Source organism: Tupaia chinensis, unplaced genomic scaffold (genome assembly GCF_000334495.1).
Source record: "Tupaia chinensis unplaced genomic scaffold, TupChi_1.0 Scaffold000555_1, whole genome shotgun sequence".
Lineage (NCBI taxonomy): Eukaryota > Metazoa > Chordata > Mammalia > Scandentia > Tupaiidae > Tupaia > Tupaia belangeri.
This window is the reverse complement of record NW_006160067.1, coordinates 1,268,078-1,290,495: the sequence shown is the minus strand read 5'-3', so window position 1 is coordinate 1,290,495 and position 22,418 is coordinate 1,268,078. Positions and strand designations below refer to the sequence as shown.

Genomic DNA, 22,418 nt, shown 5'->3' with positions numbered 1-22,418 from the left:
CATTCAGTAATTACTAGCTGCAGATATTACAAAAACAGTAGTGCACCATAGAGTCAAAATCTTTACCATCTTGTAGTACACCATAGAGTCAAAATCTTTACTATCTTACAGTCTATATTCTTAAAATTATCACTATATAAATAAGTGGCACAGTGTCAATACAGAGTATAAATGAGACAATATGTGAAAAACTATTTCTTGGAGAAAATCCGGAGCATTGTATCTTTTATATAATTCATATTATATCATCTTTCTAAACACTGAGTAGGCATTAATAAAGGTACTACTGATTACTAGATGTAGAACATGTACCTTGGCTATATATCTCTGTGATGCTGGATTTGGTAATAAAATTGAGAAGCATTTTATTTCCAATATGCACTCGATAATACCTTACCTTTGACGTACCAGTCATTTTATTTATAATTTTACAGGTTCTTTAACTTTCAAAACAGCTCATGAGATGTGGATACTGTTAGCTTCATTTTGCGTAGAGAAAACTGAAGTTTTCAGAAAATGCTTAAAAATATATCTTGAACCATACCGGCAAACCAATTTACAATTAAGCCATTTCTATAAACTCTTTTCTAGATTAAGTGACTTTAAGATAATAAGTTAATCTAGTTTGAAAATATGACTGTCTTGCCAAATTCTTCTAAAACTATTAGCCACTAGTGAACAGGTAAATAGAAGTGTTTTCAATTTTGTCTTTTTTGATACCACATTTGTACAAATCTTTCATTTTCACAGGTGTTTCCATGCTTAATGCAATTGCCCACATTTAATTTTAAATTCTGCATTACATTTGCTCTTTAACACAATTCAGACGAAGAGGTCCACATTTTTAAGGAATTGTACCTTTGCTTAAAGTAGAGATATTTTGACATGACAATGCCATTAATGTGCCAGTTGACTAGTCTGGTAAGGCATTAGCAACAAAAGAATCAAAACTTTCTAAACATTTAAAGCTAAGGTGGCAGAAATTCCTTTTGTTAGAAATTGGAGTATACCTGCTGTGTTATTAGAACACAAGTATGTTTATGGTAAATCAAAAAGACTAGAATTAAGGATGAAATGGAAAGTTAGATTTAAAGTTACCCCCGACATTTAAAAAAAGTACCCAAAGTAAATTTAAACAAGGCAATGGTGAGGTGTTATTTATTCTCCCAGGAAAGTCATTTGGAAACTCCAGCGTCTGCAAGAGATTTTGAAGCAAGGGCTGGAAATAGCGGAACCAAAGTCCAACAGTCCTCGGTTGCTGGGGCGGACGTGGGCCCAATTTGTCCGTTCTCGCAAGTTTCCCCCAGGGCTGGGACCTTGACGTGCGGCAAATTCAAATTTTCCAGTACCGTAGTGGTCGTCTCTGGCCCAAGGTAGAGGCCAACGGAGAAATCATCGAGCCTCAGGTGAGGAGAAGGTGACTGAGTCCGGGAGCTCTTCCACAAACCTCCACCCTGTGAGGGTGCTGCCGGGGACCCCGTCTTCCTCCGGGGCCAAGGAAACGCCCCTGCTCCAGCTCACTCCTTTACACGCTTTCAAACCAGCTTTAAAAGTTCCCAGTTTTCCCTCGTCCGAGTATAGTTCTTAGACAAAAGGGTGGATTCTTCCCTTAGAACCTCTTTCACTTTCTCTGCCTTGGGGTGCCAGCGTTCGAGTCGTGTTTTTGGCTTTTAAGATGAACTTTTCAAGCAGGAATTATTTGCAGAGGGGAAACTGCGATCATGGTAATTGCTAGCACTTGCGAGGAAGCCCTCTAAACAGACAACACTGAGTTTTGTGTTCCCGCCATTGAAAGACGAACCTGTCTGACCACGGCGTAAACTGGACTTGGTTTATAAAGAAAAGTTAAATGACGTACCGTGGAAACCGGTCATCTCCAGAGGCCAGGTTTCCTCACTCCCTGCTTCCTTCCTGTGACCAAGAGGAATTTGAACAATTTTAAATCCTTGAGGGTAGCTGTGGGAGGATCCTGAGTTGTAGGAGACTGACTAAAGAGAAGGAAAGAAATCCCTGTGGAGTTTGTCCTGTTCCATTTTTTCAGGATGATAGTCCAGGAAACAATGGTGAAAGAAAATGCATTATTTGTGGCCTTTTCTTCACGTTAACTCAAGTTAGTAGTCAATATCTCATAATAAAATCTCAGCCTTTGTGTCTTGAACATGGTTGAATAAATGCCTAGAAACAGAATACAGTAGAGAAGAATTGAATACTGGTAGTGGATTCTTTTCCATCTAATCTTTATTTGCCATTTTTGGTGTGGGGTGATTCCTATATCAGAATTGATGCTTTTAAAGAATTTTTAATTATCTGAACATACACTATAGGTTGTTAAAATATTCCAGCTGCCACTATTTAAGCCCAAACATTGTATGTTCTTTAACCCACAGCATGATGCTATTTCCAATTGAAGCAGGGTCAAGCCATAGGATACTGGTTTCTCAAAAAAAAAAACCAAAAAAACCCCCAAAAACAAAAACAACAAAAAACCAACAACGAAAAAACCCCCCCCAAAAAAACAAAGAAAAAAAGAATAAAGTACAAATAAGTCACATAAGTGCTTTAAATAGTTTTTTCGTCTGTGTTTATAGCGTGGGGATTAAGATCTCATGCTTTGAGGCTAGAATGCTTATGTTATAATGCTAGCTTTATGGTTCTTCAGTTATGTGACCTTGATAAATTACTGTTTTCCTTATTTGTAAAGTGAGAGTAATAATACCTACCCTTCAAGAGTCGTGGTAAGGATTGTATAGAAGTGATTTGGGTGGTGGGAAAAGTCATGACACATTTTTGCATAGAAAAACAGAAAAATACATCATGACTTTTCTGACAACCTAATGGTACACGCAATGTGCTTAGTAAGAAGTGAATAAATATTAGCCAGTGCCTTGAAAAATGTTAAAAACACTGAAAGGATAGTTACGTTTACTTTCAATAAGCTTTCTGGAAATCGAAAGGCATGATTAATAATTTGGTTAATTAGTTACTGCTGAAAAATCTAAAAATTTATTTAAAGCATTCATGTATACTTTTTTTTTTGCACCATATTTTTTCCGGTATCACATTTGCTCTATCACTCTGTGGATTATGTCTTTGGTAAAGTTGACATATTACCTTAAGGTAACATGTTGTTGATGTTATATTTATGTAATATTATATTTGTGTTTCTTTCTGTAGACATTACATGTGATCAGCTTTTCAACATTACTTTTCATTTTCTGTTGTAAAAGGAAAAAAAAAGACATTTAACTGAGATTTGTAGTACTTGAAGTATTTTGAAAACATATGGGTTTTTTGTGGGGTCCGTCAAGCAGATGAAATTTCCTAAAATGAAGATTTATAAAATGGTTCATTTTGGAGCTGGCTCTATGGTCTGGTGGTTCAGGGAGACAGATCTCACATGGCTGACTGTATGGTTTGAACCCTGGCCCTGGCAGTTTGAAAATCAGGCCAAATACATGTGCATGTGTGACCCAAATTCAGAAAGGATGAGGAAATGAAGGAAGGATTGTGACATGACCATGCCCCATTGCAAGAAACTTTCTCTCCAATGCTATCTCCACCTGGTGGGTGAAATGATGGGGTTCAGATGCTCCTTAAACATTGTGATCCTGGAAAAGTCTCTCTATATATATTTATAATTTTACTGGGAGAGTAATCACATTAATTACATCTGCAAAGAGGCTGCAACGTGAAAGAAGTTGAAAAGACTGGGCCATCTGGTAGCATGGTACTTAAGGTGGCTGGATCTTACATGGCCAACTGTGAGGTTTGAATTTTGGACCTGGCAGCTTAAAAGTCATGCAGGTGTGTGTGTGCGTATGCCCAAAATCCTGTGGGGGGACTGGAAGATAAGGGATTATGGCATGGCCATACCCCATAGGGGCTGATATTTCACTTTTCTTTCTCTCTCTGTCACATGGCCTATAACAAAACAAAACAAAACAAAAATAAAAGACAATAAAAAAGAATATTTGTTGATTCTGTGGAGTCAGGATTTATCTATCTACTCATTTTTATTTTCCCCAGAACATGCCTATTAAGCACCTAAGTTTTATTTTTAATTAATTATATATTAATAATTACATATTAATAATTTTATATTAATTAATCACAGCATACAATATGCAATTTCTTCTCCAGAATACACTGTATAGTGCCTTAATCATTCATGTTATTGTCAACAAATAATATCCCATTTCTTGTTCAGTATATATATATATTTATATATATACACACACACACACACACAAACACACGTACATATATTTTAACCACCATTTCTCATTCTCTGCCATTTCCCACCTTCCTCCCACAATATCTCTGGTTTCTGCAGTTGCTTTCCATTCCTCCCCCCCCCCATTTTATTAATTCAAAAAATATCTTAATTTAACTACTTTCAATAGTAGGTTCAACTGACATACCCATATCTGTGAACACATGTTTGATTTTAGGCATGAAATTCTGTGTGCAGAATGAATGTACTATAAAGTAGCACCTAGCTGAGGCTATATAGCTTACTGTAGTCATTAAATAGGTATTTTTAATATCTTTTTCAACTTCAAGACAGGCAGTTTTAGCTTTAATAAATCCATATCAAAAAATGTTAAGAGAACTTTGCTTAAGACTTACAGGCAGAAAACAGTTTAGGTTCTTTTCAAATAGTAGGTACATGGACCTGTTGACAACTTAAGACAAAAATCCCTAACTCTGGTAAACAAAGCATAGAAGAAGATCAGTGAAGTTTTAGACAGCCATAAAATTCTATTTCACCAGTTCAGTTTCATGTACTTAATCTATCTTCCATTGTGGTCTTATCTCTCAGTTTAAATTCTAGAAGATGACATTCAACTCCAGACTTGTCCCTACCATTAAGCTGGCTATTTTCTTAGTTGTTTTTCAACTCTTATTTCTGTGTGCCTGACTTTAATTTTCCTGAGATAGCACTCCCTTCACAACTTCTTGGAGAACTGGTCTGGTGTTGGTAAATGCTTTCAGGTTTTGTTTATCTGAGAATGTTCTTGTCTTCTTTTCCCATATGAAGGATAATCTTGCTGGGTATAGTATTCTTGGTTGAAATTGTTGTTTGCTCAACACTTTAAATATATTTTCCCATTCTTTCCTTGCTTACATTGTTTGGGATGAGAGGTCCACTGTTAGCCTGATGGGATATCTTTTGTAGTTAACTTGACATTTCTCTCTTGCCAATCTTAAAATATTGTCTTTGTGGTTTTGCTCAATCTAGCTATAACGTGTCTTGGAGATCTTCTTGTTTATTCTATTTGGGGTCTTTTGTATTTTTTGGGTCTGGATCTTTGAATGACTCTCTAGGTTTGGACAGTTTTCTTCCAGGATTTCATGGAATAGATTATCAAAGCTCTTATTGGTCTCTTCACCTTCTGGGATTCTGATTATCTGATGTTTGGATGTTTATGGTATATAGTGTTTCTTGTATATTACTCTCATTTTTGGGGGCTATTTTTTTCAGTCTTTGTAGTGGGTTTTTCTAGTGAAGCAATTCTGTCTTCTATAGCTGAGATTTGATTTTCTGTATGATCTAGTCTGCTTAATTTAATACTTTCAAGGGAGATTATGACTTCCTGTATTATAGCCTTCATCTCCAACAGTTCCAGTTGACTTTTTTTACGGTATGTATTACTTATTTCAGATCATGCAAGAACTTCCTCATCTCCTGGACTCATTGGCTCTTTTTTCCTGCCTCTTCTGGAGTTCATTGTCTCTCTTCTCTTGAATCTCTGTCAGCTTTGTTCCTATGAATATTCTAAATTCTTTATCAGACATTTCTATGAGTTCCATTGTACTGTCTGTGGATGAAGAAGAGTTATACTTTTCCCTTGAGGGAGAGGTATTTTCTTGGTTTCTCATATTTCTTGTGCCCCTGCAGTGATTTCTAGTCATCTGATGGGTTATACTTTTCTTCCTAATTTCTAGAAGTTCAATCTGAGCATTCAGGGGCATGCAGGAGGAAGTGATTTGCAATCTCTTTGCTGTTCCATTTTTTCCCTTTGTGCAGCAGATTCAGTGGGTATTGAGGAATATGTTGACTCTAGTAGTATTCAGATGTTCACTTAGACCTATATAGACACTCAGTGCATGTAGGCAGAGCAGCAAAATGATGAGGTAAAAGAAAATGGTTAAGAAAACAGTAAGTGAAGGAAAAAATAGAGCGAGAAATAAAATGAGAAAATAAAAGAGAATAAAACAAAAAAATTATTTACTTATTTTTAAAGCAAAAAGTGAAAACTGTGTGATATGCTCACTAGTTCTCAGCTCCCATGGAAGAGTCAGTCTTCTTTTGCCCTTTTGCCTCTCCTAAATGGGCTCAGGGGGAGGAGATTATTAGCAAGATAAATGAGGATCTGAGAGACAAGAAAATACTTTACCTTAAAAAAATGAAAAAAAATAAAGAAAAAATGAAAAGGCAGAGAAAGATGGGGGGACAGAAGGAGACAGAGAGACAGAGAGAAGGATTCAGGTGGCTCTACCACTCAAGAATGGGATCTGGAGGGTGAATTCTCTGTAGAAAACTTTTAATTTCTCTTATTCCCTGAAAGCACGAGTTCTCAGCTCCCATGGAGTAGTCAGTCTTCTTTTGCCTTCAGCACCTACATTTTATATAATTTCATAGGATAGGAGGGTGTGGGCCTCCTTTTTAAAAAATTCTTTACAGAGGGAGAACAAGAAAGCATCCCTCATGGTGCATGGTCAGGTCACAATCCCTTCTCTCTCTCTCTATCCTATTGGGATTTTTGAGCATACACACACACACACACGCACATAGAGCATGTTTTTCAAGCTACCATAGTGGAGATTTGAACCTTGCAGTAGGCTATGTTGGATCTGGCAACCTTAAACACTAGGCCATGGAAGTGGCCCAGCCTTATTCTTAAATAACTCATAATCCATGAGGAAAGAAAAGCATTGTTAACTGACTATGTCTATGGTGGTATGAAAAATGTTGCTTAAATCAACCAAGAAGAAAGCATAGTGTTTACAGCAGTTCTTCTATTAAGATATTATACAAATAGTTTTTTCTTCTGCATTTTGAAGTTACAGACTACAAAAGAAAATGGTGAAAGTATGAGAAGTTCAAGGAATGTCAGTGAGTTGCTTGTTATTTTTTGGTTATAGGGGACAGGCAGACAAAACAGAGATGGATACAGAATGCCAAAATATGCTTAGTCAAGTGTCTATAAAGTGATGGTGTATTTCGATATTTACTGATTCTGGGAAGATGATCTTACTAGAAAATATGCATCACAAATATTCAAGGTTTTCATAGACTGGTCATCTCCCTTTCTTTTTGGATGTACAAGCATAATCTTTTTCTAGGGATGTTCTCGCTAACAAAGTTAAACTGCAGGCCAGAATTTAGCATTAAGAGAAAAACAAATGGAAGAGCTTGAAATAAAACACCACCTGAATCTAAAATGCATAACACTTATACTCCTTTCAGTCATCCAGACAGCTTTTAAAAAATAGTTTTAACTCATTGAATCCACTGTTTAGACTTGGTTAAAAATGTTTTTAAAACTGTATTTCAGAAAAATGATGACTAAATAATCCATGTTTATATCCCTGATGGTTGAAAAATTAACAGTCTTAGAATTTACCAGGTCACATTAAAAAAGTACTTACATTATTCTTGGATTTAAGTCATTTCTGAGTTCTTGTTGGTTCCTTTTTTAATGTAAAGAAGTTAGTCATCTTCATTTGTTTAAAATGTTCAGATGAAGAGTCTTACTTTTTTATGCTAAATATTGTATGTTAATCTGCTTTCCTTCAAGTATTATGACATTCTTTAAAACAAATTCAACAATTTTCATATTTAAATTTTTTTTCTAGATTTTTTGGTGTACAGAATGCTTCGATACGCATATTCTCACGCACATAGAGCATGTTTTTCAAGCTACCATAGTGGAGATTTGAACCTTGCAGTAGGCTATGTTGGATCTGGCAACCTTAAACACTAGGCCATGGAAGTGGCCCAGCCTTATTCTTAAATAACTCATAATCCATGAGGAAAGAAAAGCATTGTTAACTGACTATGTCTATGGTGGTATGAAAAATGTTGCTTAAATCAACCAAGAAGAAAGCATAGTGTTTACAGCAGTTCTTCTATTAAGATATTATACAAATAGTTTTTTCTTCTGCATTTTGAAGTTACAGACTACAAAAGAAAATGGTGAAAGTATGAGAAGTTCAAGGAATGTCAGTGAGTTGCTTGTTATTTTTTGGTTATAGGGGACAGGCAGACAAAACAGAGATGGATACAGAATGCCAAAATATGCTTAGTCAAGTGTCTATAAAGTGATGGTGTATTTCGATATTTACTGATTCTGGGAAGATGATCTTACTAGAAAATATGCATCACAAATATTCAAGGTTTTCATAGACTGGTCATCTCCCTTTCTTTTTGGATGTACAAGCATAATCTTTTTCTAGGGATGTTCTCGCTAACAAAGTTAAACTGCAGGCCAGAATTTAGCATTAAGAGAAAAACAAATGGAAGAGCTTGAAATAAAACACCACCTGAATCTAAAATGCATAACACTTATACTCCTTTCAGTCATCCAGACAGCTTTTAAAAAATAGTTTTAACTCATTGAATCCACTGTTTAGACTTGGTTAAAAATGTTTTTAAAACTGTATTTCAGAAAAATGATGACTAAATAATCCATGTTTATATCCCTGATGGTTGAAAAATTAACAGTCTTAGAATTTACCAGGTCACATTAAAAAAGTACTTACATTATTCTTGGATTTAAGTCATTTCTGAGTTCTTGTTGGTTCCTTTTTTAATGTAAAGAAGTTAGTCATCTTCATTTGTTTAAAATGTTCAGATGAAGAGTCTTACTTTTTTATGCTAAATATTGTATGTTAATCTGCTTTCCTTCAAGTATTATGACATTCTTTAAAACAAATTCAACAATTTTCATATTTAAATTTTTTTTCTAGATTTTTTGGTGTACAGAATGCTTCGATACGCATATTCTCGTAGACTATATAAAGAATTTCTTTCATGCTGGTTGGACTCTGGCATACTTAACTTAGGTGCCTGGCCAAAAAGTATACATACTACATCAGGAAAATATAATGAATGTGAGGCCCAGGAGCAACCAGATCATACTGGAGCTCAGGAGTTACACAGATGTCAAAGTAGAGGTTCTGAAGGTGTGGCTCAACTACATATCCCAGTGATGGTGGATGAAGTTGTTCGTTGTTTGGCACCCCAAAAAGGGCAGGTGAGTTTTTTACTTTTAAACCTTTTTTTACAATGAAATGTACTTATCATAATAGTCAACATTTTAAAGTGTACCCTTTAGTAGTGTTTCACACATTTACAAGGTTGTACAGTTATTACTACTGTCTAATTCATGCACATTTTCATCCCTCCAATTGGGTACGTCCTAACATTAGCATTCATCTCTCATTGTCTTCCTTCCTAGCCCCTGACAACCACTCATCTATTTTTCATTTCTATGAACTTGCTTATTCTGTACATTTCATATGAATGGATTTATATAATGCATGGCCTTTTGTCTCTGCCTTCTTTTTCTAGACATCTTTTCAAATGGACATTTATATTGTGTCCATTTTGTGACTATTGTGAATGAGTAGTGATGCTCTGAACATTTGTGTACACGTTTTTGTGTGGACATACGATTTCACTTCTATTGGGTCTGTACCTGGAAGTAGAAGTCTTTTATGCTTAACTATTTGAAGATGTGTCAGACTGTTTCCCAGAGTTGATTAGAGTTACCAAAGAATGTTATACTGCTGAGTGGTTAGGGTGTGAAAACTGAATTCCAGTATAGCCTCTTGAGATTCTTAATTTTAATCTTGTGAAGAGTGACCAAGGAAAAGATATGAATCTTCATTCCTGTTTCTTGTATCGTTAGCCTTAGTTTTCAACTATTATGCTGTATTACTGAGAGTTCTCTAGAAAATAAGACCAACAGGGTGTGTGTGTGTGTGTGTGTGTGTGTGTGTGTGTGTGTATGTGTATGTATGTATGTATGTGTAGAGGGAGAGAGAGAGAAATTTATTTTAAGGAATTGGCAGTTTTGGAGTATTGGCAGAGTGAATGGCAGGCTGGGAGTCAGGGTGGGGGTCAGGGAAAAGTTGCAACTTAAGTTCAAAAGCATCAGTCTGCTGGCAGGATTCCTTCTTATTATAATAGAGGGTCAGTTTATGTTTTTTTTTAATTAATCATGTTTATTATTATTATTGTTTAATTTGCTATAGGGAACATGTGCTTACTAGACAGAGAGAGACTGAAAAAGAGAGAAAGGGAGAGAGAAAACAAGTCACTAGGCACGAGGCTCGATCCACAGTCTGCCATGTGTGGGAGAAGGACCATCCAAAATATGGAGAATCATCTGATTTATTGAAAGTCCATCAACTTCAATGTGAATCTCAGTCAAAAAACACCTTCATAGAAAAATGAAAAATAATATTTGACCAAATATCTGGACACCACAGCCTAGCCAAACCAATGCAGAATTAACCAGTATACTTACCTTGTAACATTGTCAACAGAATTAACTTAAATTTTGATAAAATGCTTTAGAATCCATAAAAAGATTATAAAAATGTTAGGCAGTATCATATTCAATAAAAAGCTAGAAACTCTAGCAATTGCATACATTCAAACACACCCAAAAAATACTTTATCCTACTAAATTTTCTTCAAATGTCTGTTCATAACTTAATGCTAATATTTCTAGTGTACTGACTTCAGAAATATGACCCTTAGTTGTTAAGAGTATAGATTCTGGAACTGTATTGCCTACTTTTGAATCTCATTTAGAATGTGTATGTATCCATATGCATAGTACACACAACTCTGTTTTTCTTGAGATGACTTCAAATTGTATCAGGCAATTTGAGAAACTTAGTTCTAAGATATATTAGAATGGCTGGATATTGCTCGTACAGAAACCACCAGTGAAATGACATGGGTTGCTTCATTATAAAAATGTAGCCTACCCTCTCTTTAGATACTATATGTATAGAACCAAATGAACTCAGCATTTGTAAATGAGTTCATGTGTATACAGCATCTAGCTCAGTGGGCTGGGCTATAGATGGTGGTGGTAAAACATGACACTCTACAAGACTGACTTATGTGGGAAGGTTGCCAGTTCAAGTCTGGAGACTTGAGGATGTCAGGTATCCTTGTGCCTGTGGTCTGGGACTGGCTGACGCTGGGATGGGTGGTAGTGTCAAGACCCTTTTGATGGTTCTGGCTTTGTTTCTCCCTCTCTCTGGATCACGGCAGAAAAAAAAAATCTAGCTCAATACTGTCACCAAAATGTCCATGAAAATGTAAATCAAAAAGTTGGGTAAAACTTTCTGTCAAACAGCATACTATCAATACTTGATCACAATTAAATTCTCTTAAATGATTCATCACTCAGGGATAGCAATTAAGATACATATTTAAGCATGAATTTTGAAAAGTGTACTTAAGTAGATGTGAGACACACGCACACACACACATGTGAGAGGGTACAGGCAGTAAAAAAGTGGAACTGAATTCAGTGACTTGAATGTATCTTCTGGATTAAAAAAGCACATTGTGTCAGTTTAGTGAACCCTAGTAACAAAACCAAATATTTATTTTGCACCACCTATGGAGTAGAAAAACTAACAATAGACAAATGAAAGAAACTCCATCAAGTCTCTTGATAAACCGGTATTGTATCAACCTTTTCTCTAAAACCAAATAGAATAAAACTAGACAATTCTAGAACATGACCTATACCACTATTTCATTTTGTTCAAGTTCCTGACAAATGTAATATTGGTTTATTTTGACATTCCATTGTTCTGATTTGGGTTGGGTTTTCCAGTAACTTTTTATAGAAAGTTTAATTTTATGAATGTTATTTTAGAGAACTTTCATAGGAGCTACACTTAGAGACAATGCCATTTCTTACCTTTTCTGCTGTCTGCCAGACAGCTTTATTCACTATTCCCTTAATCTTCAAGTAATAAAGAACTGGTGACAGTACTTGGACAGGAAAGGTCTTCATTTCATCTAGAATCCATTATTTGCTTCTCTTCTTTCTGAGCCTTTTTCCCCAAAATCATTTTCCTTTGCAAACTATGAGTCATATGCTCACTTGATATCAATCACCCACTTAATTACTCTTTTCCACATCACCTTCAATGGTGAATTTACAAATGGAACTTTTGATAATAATGGGGACTTAAAAAAATTATCTAAAAATATTTTTAGATTTAGTTAGCTCTAGGGCATTCTATAGTTGTTTCTTTCTTCTTAATATCTGAAAGATGCTTACCTAAAGAAAACACAGTATCCTAGATAATTTTGCAAAAATATTCAAAATTTTTACTAGTTTTAATTTTTAAGAAAAGAAATGTTTTCCTGTCTTTCCGAAGGTACAGAAGAATTATATAAATTGTAATTTTTTCTCCTAGCTTAGTTTTCCTTATTTCATAGTCTGGGTGAATAGCTTTTTGTAAGACTGTATTAGTTATTCCAAAAACATCTTTCTTGCTTCTGGAGATGTTTTACTCAAGGCTACATTAGTAAGTTTTTTGTTCTTAATTCTGAAAGGTGGAGAAAGTAAATATAATCATACCTAATGTAAAATAGTACAAGTTAGGAGGGTATGTGAGACTTGATTTTTTTTTTTTCTTCCCAGTAGTAGTACTAATTTGGTTTGGCATCCTGGGGCCATTCTCTAAGATGATAAGTTTTGAGGGAGAGGATGGACATACAGTACTAGTATAAGTAGCTGTGCCTCAGATTTATTTGTAAAATGTGGAAATAGAACCTACCTCATATAGTTTCTGTGAAGATCAGATAAGTTAATATATGTAAACTATGGAGAATGGTATCTTCAAAGTAGTATTTTCTCAATAAATATTAAAGTCTTGTTATTGTGAGAATTAGAAGGGTCAGGATTGGTAGGGAGATTAAAAAAAAAGTCAGAGAAAAATGCCAGGAGATAGCAGAGGTGGATCCAACATAACCGAAATGGAACCTGTGCTGTTTCTTCTGCCTGGAACTCTCCCTGTCACCATCCTTCACATCGTGAGTCAGATTTTACTCTCAGAACTTGTTCTGAGTCTTCAGAGGAGATAAGTATCCCTGTTATACATTTGTGGTGTCTGTATTATTGCTAAAACAGAAAATACTCCAAAGAGGGTATTTATAATAAAGGTTTATTCAGTTCTTGGTTTGAAGGTCCAATCCAGGGGCAAGATCTGGTGAAGACTTTCAGCTGGTGGTCTCATGGCCAGGGAGCGTGGAGCAGGAGGGCATATGTCTGTGTCTGTGCATTTTTCTCTCTTTCCTTCTCCTTGTAAACCTCCTAGGAGGCAATCGTGGGTTCTTCATCTGGGTGCCTAATCACTTCCCAAAGGCCCCACCTGTCAACACCATAATCAGATTAAGTTTTCTCTTAATACCTTTATAGTACAACCAGGTTGAAACATATGAACTTTTGGGAGACACATTTAAACCGTAGCTGTCATTACTTTCGTTACTCAGCACTTACAGCAATTTATAATTTTTTAATGAGATTATCTTTCAGTGGATGTTTCGTGGTAGACTGCTCTTCATGAGGTCATGGGCAAGTTTATTTTGTGTACCATTATATCTCCCATGCCTAGCACAAGGCGTGCCACCTGGTAGTTTTGTAACGTTGCTTTAAGTGAATGAATAAAAGTCAGAGTAAACCAGAGGACAGATGTGAGGCACTAATGAAAGGAATGTCCCTCAGATACTGAGATAACTTCTCTGGCTTAGGACTTTAATATGATTCTAGCCTTAGTGTGGCAGACCTGTTTTGATCAAGTAATTGGAGCAACATGGTGAGAAAACAGATACGAGGGTTGAGGAAATAGATATGAGTTCCGAGAAAATGAGCTGGCACCTAAACTAATATAAAATAGATTATGATGACAAATAGGCTAAGGTTGCAAGGTTTGGTTTATAAATATTTCAAAGTAACTGTCTTACTGATTTTGATGTCCTAGCATTTAATATTTTTATAATTGTTGGATTCATTAAAATTGTCATGGTACCAGCTTTGATAGTTTATAAAAAATGAATTCTGCTCCATATAATGGAATTTTCTTGGTATAAGTAGCAGTGTTTTCTTAAATCTTTGTTGTCTTTAATGGAGAGTAAACATACAAGAGACAACACAAAGGATCTTCCGAAAGTCCGTGGAAATGTATATTATGAAAAACTATGCATAGAGTTCAGAATTATTTTGCACTATAACTTGTATTAAACTCTATTTTTCCATGAATTTTTTTTTTTTTTTAAAGAGAGATTTTTTTTTTTTACTATAGGGCATGTATGCTCACAAGAGAGACAGAAAGCAAGAAATCAGCCCCTAGGGGATGGCCGCTCCTCAATCCCTTCTTCTCCATTCTCCTTTTGGGGTTTTGGGCATGCATGCACACACACCTGATGTGAGTTTTAAGCTCCTGAGTTCAGGACTTCAATCGCGATCAACTGTGAGGGAGTCCAGTGACATGCCCATTCTGCCATTTGCTGATCCCTCTGTGAACTTTTTAAATTCCCCTCATACTAATACTATATGTTTGTTACTGAAAGCTGAAGAAGAGGAGTTTATGTTGTTTGACCCCACAGTGGTCAGAGTTAAGAACTTTAGTTAAAACTTTTCTAAGGGATTAGAGTTATTACATGGCACTTACAGAGAGAGATTTACCTTTTTATTTTTTTTAAAGATAGAACTTTAGAAATTTCAAATTAAATTGACTGTGTAAAGATGTAGTATTTTCCTTCTTCTATTTTTTAGAATAAAGGTTTCTTTGAGAAAAATTTTATTTCAATTTGCATTTTACCTTTGTTTGAAGTATGTTTTTATGTTAAAAAATCATGTAGTATATTAAGTGGCCTTTGAATTAAAATATCTTCCAGTGCTCTGCTGGTAAATGATTAACACCTACTTTTGGGGGTGGAAGTGGTATGTGAATTTTAGAAAATAAACTTCAGGGCTGGCCACATAGCCTGTGGGTTAAAGGAACTGGATCCCACATGGCCAACTGCAGTTTGAATCCTAGCCTGGTGGCTAGAAAAATGTGCTGGGCACATGTGTATGTTATGTCCCTAATCTTGACAGGATGGTGAAATGAAGAAGGGATGGCAGCATTTCTATGCTCTGCTGCGGAGCACCTTCTTCCTCCCTCTTTGTCTCTGTCTCACATCCTCTGGCAATTGAAAGAAGAACCTCACAAAAACTCTAATTTTAGTGTTTGTGGATTTCCATGATGGACATATTCTATCGTTGCCGACTTCAAGCTACCAATTTGATGTCCCTGAATGGAAATTGAGACTTTGTCTATTTCTCCAACTTCTGTTCCCCCTTCTTGAATTTTACATCAACCACAATGAAACTTTCCATAAATGTTATAGTATTTTATGCATCTCTGCCCTCGTGGTGCTTTTCTCTGTGACTTACTACCCTGAGAGTCTTCATAGTTTAAAATCTGGATTTGTCCATTCATCCTTTTTCAGGTATCTCTGAAAAACTATTCACTGTTCTATCTCCTTTGTTCTACAACCTCAGAACCTTGTCCTTTGTAAAATTATGGAGTACATTACATTGTATTATAATTATTTCTTATTTGCTGCTGGAATGGAAACTCATTAAGAATAGGAGCAATGTCTTTTTCTTCTTAGTATTCCTAGTGCCAGTATGCTGCCTGACTCATTGTGGGAGGGCAATAAATGTTTATTTTAGCAGTAGTTGAACTGATAATTTATTAGTGTTATGGGTTGAATTAACTTAATTGGCTTTCTTATTTACACATTGGGACCTGAGGATTATGCTGTCCTTAGGCTCTATGCTATACAACAGTTAGTTGCTTCATTTGTTCAATAGATTTAGAAGGAAGTCCTTTTGATACTTCTAATATATCTTAAAAGGATTTCTGAATACTCTTAACCTGAACTCTAAAACAAGTAGTAAAGGTTTATAACATGACTTGAAAGTAATATCATATTAGTATAGTAAAATATTTTAAAAGCAAATTACCTTTTTGAAGAAAACACTGTTCTTTTCCTCTTGCTTTGATGGTCTCAAAGAATAGATGATTGTTTTATAATGATATGAAAGCATTTGAAGAAAATGAGTATTGTTGCTTTCTTATTCTACTGTTGTAGGTTCTATGTCTTCCACAGTTTTTCTTTGAATACTTCTAAGAGATCTCCTTAATATTTATTTAAAAATCTCATTAATGTTGAATTACATGGTTAGTTTTATATTTTTTATGTGCAGTATTTTATTAGTGACATTTATTTTGTTAACTGTTAGCAGGAGTATTAGTAGCACTTATGGGGCACTTACTCTGCCTGGTCATTCTGTGAACATTTTGCATATAATTGCTGGGCTATTTAAAATATCTTAGGCAGTCAACAGTAGAAAACACAAAATAGAGAACAACTAAATGTTGAATTATTGCATTTGATCATTTAGTAAGTAATTTTCTTATAAAACCTTATAAAAATTATAGGATTGTTGGAAAAGTTATGATGTATTTTTCTGTTTCCTGTGCAAACGTGCATCATGACTTTACAGATGACCCAATAGTTTATGAAATTCTAATGGATGTTAGTTAATTCCATCCTACTCCAGTAACAAATTTGGAAATTCTTCCTAGATAGTTGCAAAATGGGAAATATGGAAGTATAGACCCTACAGGTAAATTTAGCATGTTTTTTTCCAAAGAGAATGTATATGTTTAATGTTAATTATAAAATACTTATTCATATTTATTATAATACAAGAAATGTGGGAAAAGTGATGCAAAAGTGAGTTTTGTGGTTATCTCTTCCCATTTAACTTGATATATATAAACAAAAAGTAAGTTATCAGTAAAGTCAAGATGCATTTTTGCATAGAAAAAAAAGTCATGACTTTTCTGACAACCTAAAGGTCTTTTAGATAAATGAGCTACTGAATCATGCTCAAAGTTCATTATTTAGCTTTTTAAACAATTCTTTAAAGGTTTAGAAGTGCAGTGTTTATTTATTTTTATTTATTTAATTAATTATTTTACATTCTTTCACTGCACATCATGACAGCATACAAAATGCTATTTCCCATCCAGAATACACATAAAGTAGCTTAATCATATGTGTTACCATCACATTGAATCATGAAATATTTTAATTAATCTAAATATTTTCAATAGCAATTTTAGCTGGTATGTACATATATGTGAACACATGTTGACTTTAGGCATGAAGCTGTAAGTAGAATGAATATGCTATAAAGTAGCACCTAGCTGAGACTATATAGCTTACTGTGGTCATTAAATAGGTATTTTTTAAAACATATTTTTTAATTTCAAGAAAGGCAGTTTTAGCTTTAATAAATCAAAGTAAAAAAATGTTAAGAAAACTTTGCTGAAGACTTAAACCCAGGAAACAGGTTAGGATTCTGTTTGAATAGTAGGTACATGGCCTTGTCCACAACTAATGAGAAGACAAAAATTCTTAACTCTGGAGAACAAAGCATAGAATATCAGTAATATTTTAGTCACAAGTCATAAAATTCTATTTCACTAGTTTAGACTCATGTACTTAATCTATCTTCTGTTGTGGTCCGATCTTTCCATTTAAATTCTGGAAGATAACATTCAACTCTGGACTTGTCTCTACCATTAAGTTGGCCATTTTCTTAGTTGGTTTTGAACTCTTATTTCTGTGTGTCTGACTTTAGATTTCCTGAGAGCACTCCCTTTAGAACTGCTTGGAGAATTGGTCTGGTGTCAGCAAATGCTTTCAGGTTTTGTTTATCTGAGAATGTTCTTGTCTTCTCTTCCCATATGAAGGATAGTCTTGCTGGATATAATATTATGGGTTGAAGTTGTTTTTCACTCAACATTTAGAGTATATTTTCCCATTCTTTCCTTGCTTGCATTGTTTTCTATGAGAGGTTTGCTGTAGCCTAATAGGATATCCTTTGTAGGCAACTTGACATTGCTCTCTTGCCAATCTTAGTATCTTGTCTTTGTCTGTGGTTTTTGTCAATCTGGCTATAATGTGTCTTGGAGAAGATCTTCTTGGGTTGACCTTTTTGGCGTCCTTTGTATTTCTTGTGACAGGATCTTTGAATGCCTTTCTATGTTTGGAAAGATTTCTTGCAGTATTTCATGGTGTAGATTATCAGTGCCCTTATTGGTCTGTTCACCTTCCAGGATACTGATTATCCAGATGTTTGGATGTTTAATGGTATCTAGTACTTCTTGTATATTATTTTCATTTTTGGGGGGCTATATTTTCTCAGTTTTCATGGTATCTAGTACTTCTCATATATTCTTATTTTTGGGGGGCTATATTTTCTCAGTCTTCATGGTTCATTTTACTAGTCTAATGATTTTGTCTTCTACATCTGAGATTCAGTTTTCTGTATGACATAGTCTCCTTTAATACTTTCAAGGGAAGTTTGACTTCTTGTATTAAAGCCTTCATCTCTAACAAATCCATTTAATTCTTTTTTGTGGTGTATATTTCCTTTTTCAGCTCTTGCAAGAACTTCCTCATCTCCTGGAACTCATAGACTCTTTTTTTCTGGAGTTAATTATCTCTCTTCTCTTGAATCTCTGTTATTTTTGTCACTGTCAGTATTCCTAATATTCCTAATTCTTTTTTTTTTTTTTGGGTTTTTTTTTTTTTTTTTGCTATAGAATGCATGCATTCACCAGAAATACAGAGAGAGACAGAGAGAGACAGAAAGTGAGAAATCACCCCCGGTTGGATGGCCACACTGCAATCCCTTCCCCTCCATTCTTCTCTCGGGATCTTGGGCACACATGCACACACACCCAGCATGAGTTTAAGTCACCGGGTCCAGGACTTGAACCATGGTTGACTACGTGGGAGTCCAGCAACATAGCGATTAAGTCAACTGCTGGTCCCAAAATTTCATGGTTGGTCTAGACAAAATAATTCTGTATTTGACTTCTTTTGTTCCTCTTGCAGCAGAAAGGCAGAAAGATAGAAATGGATTATTTTTATGATAGAGGTATTTAGGATCTCATTGCCTTTACCCAGTTTTTAGATATTGTCTTGGTAAATCTTGGCCTTCAGAAATGTAAATAGGTCCCATTTTTGCTGTCACTTATTCTTTAATGGTGTGCTGTGATAAGTACAGTTGCCTTTTCTTTAGTAGAGATATTTAAGAAACATTAGAATTCTAGTTTTGGGGTTTAAGACTTATGAGAATAGCTGGAACTTGGTGCATTTTTCAGGTAGTGTTATGTTAACCTCCCCACCCCCAGTTGTAAATCTTTAGTGCTGAACTTTTAACAAGAAAGGTGGCCCTATGTATTAGTTCCAATTTAAAATATTATTCAAAGGCTATAAGTGCATATTTACAAAGTTACCTGATAAGGTCTTGAAAGAGAAGGTCTAATATAAAAATCTTACAGTGTGTTTAGTAAATGAAGAAAGCATGGGGACCAGCAGTTAGCATAATGGCTATGTCACTGGACTCCCATGTAGTCGACTGCGGTTCAAGTCCCGGACCAGGTGGCTTAAACTCATGGGTGCGTGTGCATGAATGCCCAAGATCCTGAGAGGAGAATGGAGGAGAAGGGATTGCAGCGTGGCCATCCCCCCTGGGGGATTGCTCCCTTCCTGTCTCTCTCTGTCTTTCTGGCGAGTGCACACGCCCAGAAATGTAATATATTTTAAAAAAAAAAAAAAGAAAAGAAATGAAAGCATGAAAGGAAGTAGCAAATTGAAAGATACATAACTGAGGTGAAAAACTTCAAAATGCAAGTCATAGGTATACTATTTGGATTTAGCGTAGTTATGAGTCTAGTGTCCACAAAAAATTCTTCAGATATATTGTAACAGTAATTAAAATGGATCAAGTCAGTTTAGTTTATATATTTTAATAGTAAAATTTATATCCATACTAATTTTATTTAAAACTTTCTTATTTAAAAACTTTAAACTTGGTGCTTGCAAATGGCATCATGGTAGGTTGCTGGATTCCCAGATTACCAACCATGGTTTGAGTCCTGGACACAGTGGCTTGAAAATCTTGCCAAGTGTGTGCAAGTGTCCAAAATCTCAAGCGCATGTGCCCTATGACAAAAACTTTAAAAAAAATTTTTATAAGCTTTTAGGCTTGCTAAATTAGCAATTTACAGTTCCAGAAAGAAAAATATACTTATATATGTTACATAAAAGTGTGAAATTACAGTTGTGTTACATTGTAAACTTGTGTACCTTTTATTCTGATTTCTTGTATGGTATAAAGTTCAGGCATTTATGGGGAGAAAAGGACTATTTCCATTTCATCTAGAGGAGTGGGAAGAGTTAGTTTGTTGAGCCAAAGTAGTGCCAAGAGTGCTCAGATACTTGTATACTATGAATTACGGTATAATGCCAAAAATGCAGAAAAAATATTCCAGCTATAAGTTACAAGTTTGATTGTTTTGAAGCTCAACCTTTGGTTTGCTATAATGTTTAAACCTCTAAGTAGGTGTTTGTTTCTTTAGAATATATTCTTGTTGACTTTCCCGATAAAACAGGACATTATGTTATAGCTCCTGCCTGCTTTGAGTTGTGTTCTAGACTGTATTGTTGTCTCTATGCTCCTTGGGTTACTCACTGGTTCATGTTGACTGTGGGAAGCTATCAATAACAATTTCATACTATACCAAAGAATTAAATCTGATCCTTAATATCTGATATTTGGCCAGTGCTTCTACTGATAGGAGATTTTTTGGAAGGCAGTCATAGAATTTGAAAATAAATTCTAGTCTCTCCTTAGCTATTTGCTATCACAGAGGCAAAGGACTTGTAAAACTTTTGCAAGTACAGATACTTACATTTGATCTCAGAATAATACATTTTAGACTGTTTTAGAGTTGCTGGTAGCTAACTTTAAAGAGAAGGAAAGCAACTGAACACAAGTTTGCTGTTTTTAGAACAGTTTGTAAAAATATGATATCAAGATGTTGTCATTTTCCTTTTGTTTTAAATATGATTGTACAAAGCTATTATTAATGCCAGTTTTGGTAAACCTTAAAAATTACCCCAAATATTGACATTAAGTGCATCATATAACAAGTGTCTTTGTTTGGTATATTAAACATTTGTTCTCATGCAAAAAAAAAAAAAAGAATAAATTATTTATCAGACATTTCCACGAGTTCCATTGTTCTGTCTGTGGATGAAGAGGAGTTATTCTTTTCCCTTGGGGGAGAGGTATTTTCTGGGTTTCTTGTATTTCTTGTGCCCTGCAGTGATTTCTAGTCATCTGATGGGTAATTCGTTTCTTCCTAATTTTTAGAAGTTCATTCTGAGCGTTCAGAGGTGTACAGGAGAAGGTGATCTGTAAACTCTTTGCTGTTCCATTTTTCTCCCTTTGTGCAGCAGATTCAGTGGGAATTGAGGATATGTTGACCCTAAAAGTATTTGGATGCTTGGTTACATTTCACTTAGACCCGTCTAGAGAACTCAGCGTGTGGAGGCAGGGTGACTTCTCAGCAGAACATCTTTATTTCTCATCTTCTCTGAAAGCACTAGCTCTCAGCTGCCGTGAAGGACTCAGTCTTCTTCTGTAGGCCTACCCTATTTGCCTCTCCAGGGTGACTTTTCAGCAGAACATCTTCATTTCTCTTATTCCCTGAAAGCACTCGATCTCAGCTCCCATGTAGGACTCAGTCTTCTCAGAAGTAGGTGCATTGTGTGCTCACTTCGGCAGCACATATACTAGAAGTAAGTGCATTGTTGTTTATAACTGAAATGAAAATTACTTATTCATACTTACTTTCCACAATGATGGAGTGCTGTTGAAAATATTGTTAATAATTTTATTTACAGTGTGAATAGGTGTGTGCATAAGTTTTTTCTTAACATATGGGTAACTAAATATGTATATCATTTTCACATTTAAATTTTTTAAACTTATAGTGTATATTAAATGTATACCATTTTCAGTAAGTTCAGCATCCATGAGAATATACTTGTTTTTTTTTTAATTTAAATGTATTTATTTACATTCATTCACTATACATCATTACAGCAAACAAAATGAGATTTCCCATCCAGAATACACTGTATATTGGGTCAATCAAGCACATCAACATATGTGTTATTGTCAACAAATAATTTTCCATTTCTTGTTTCCTGTATATTTTGTCAATTTTGCCATCCTTGATTCCCTATCTCTCACCCTCTGCCATGTCTCACATTCCTCCCTCACTGTCTCTGGTATCCGTGGTTGCTTTCTATGCCTTTTCCCCCCATTTTATTTATTCGCTAATGAACTTAATTAATCTAAATACTTCCAATATCAAGTGCAGCTCATATATACATATCCGTGAACACAAGTCTGACTTTAGGCATAAACCTCAGTGAGTAG

At 35.1% G+C, this 22,418-nt stretch overlaps 1 protein-coding gene across 3 annotated transcripts in view; it reads left to right on the top strand.

The window, feature by feature from the left end:
* The window catches only part of METTL15 (methyltransferase 15, mitochondrial 12S rRNA N4-cytidine), a 229,854-nt gene that overhangs the window by 709 nt on the left and 206,727 nt on the right, over positions 1–22,418 (top strand). For 2 of the 3 annotated variants that reach the window (XM_027775365.1, XM_006157670.3), the window contains exons 2-3: positions 1,171–1,406; positions 8,977–9,263. In XM_027775365.1, the coding sequence (XP_027631166.1) occupies positions 8,994–9,263 (270 nt within the window). In that variant the 5' untranslated portion in view covers positions 1,171–1,406; positions 8,977–8,993. Of the gene's footprint in view, positions 1–1,018; positions 1,407–8,976; positions 9,264–22,418 lie in introns of those variants that run through there. The other variant, XM_006157671.2, reaches the window with a different exon arrangement.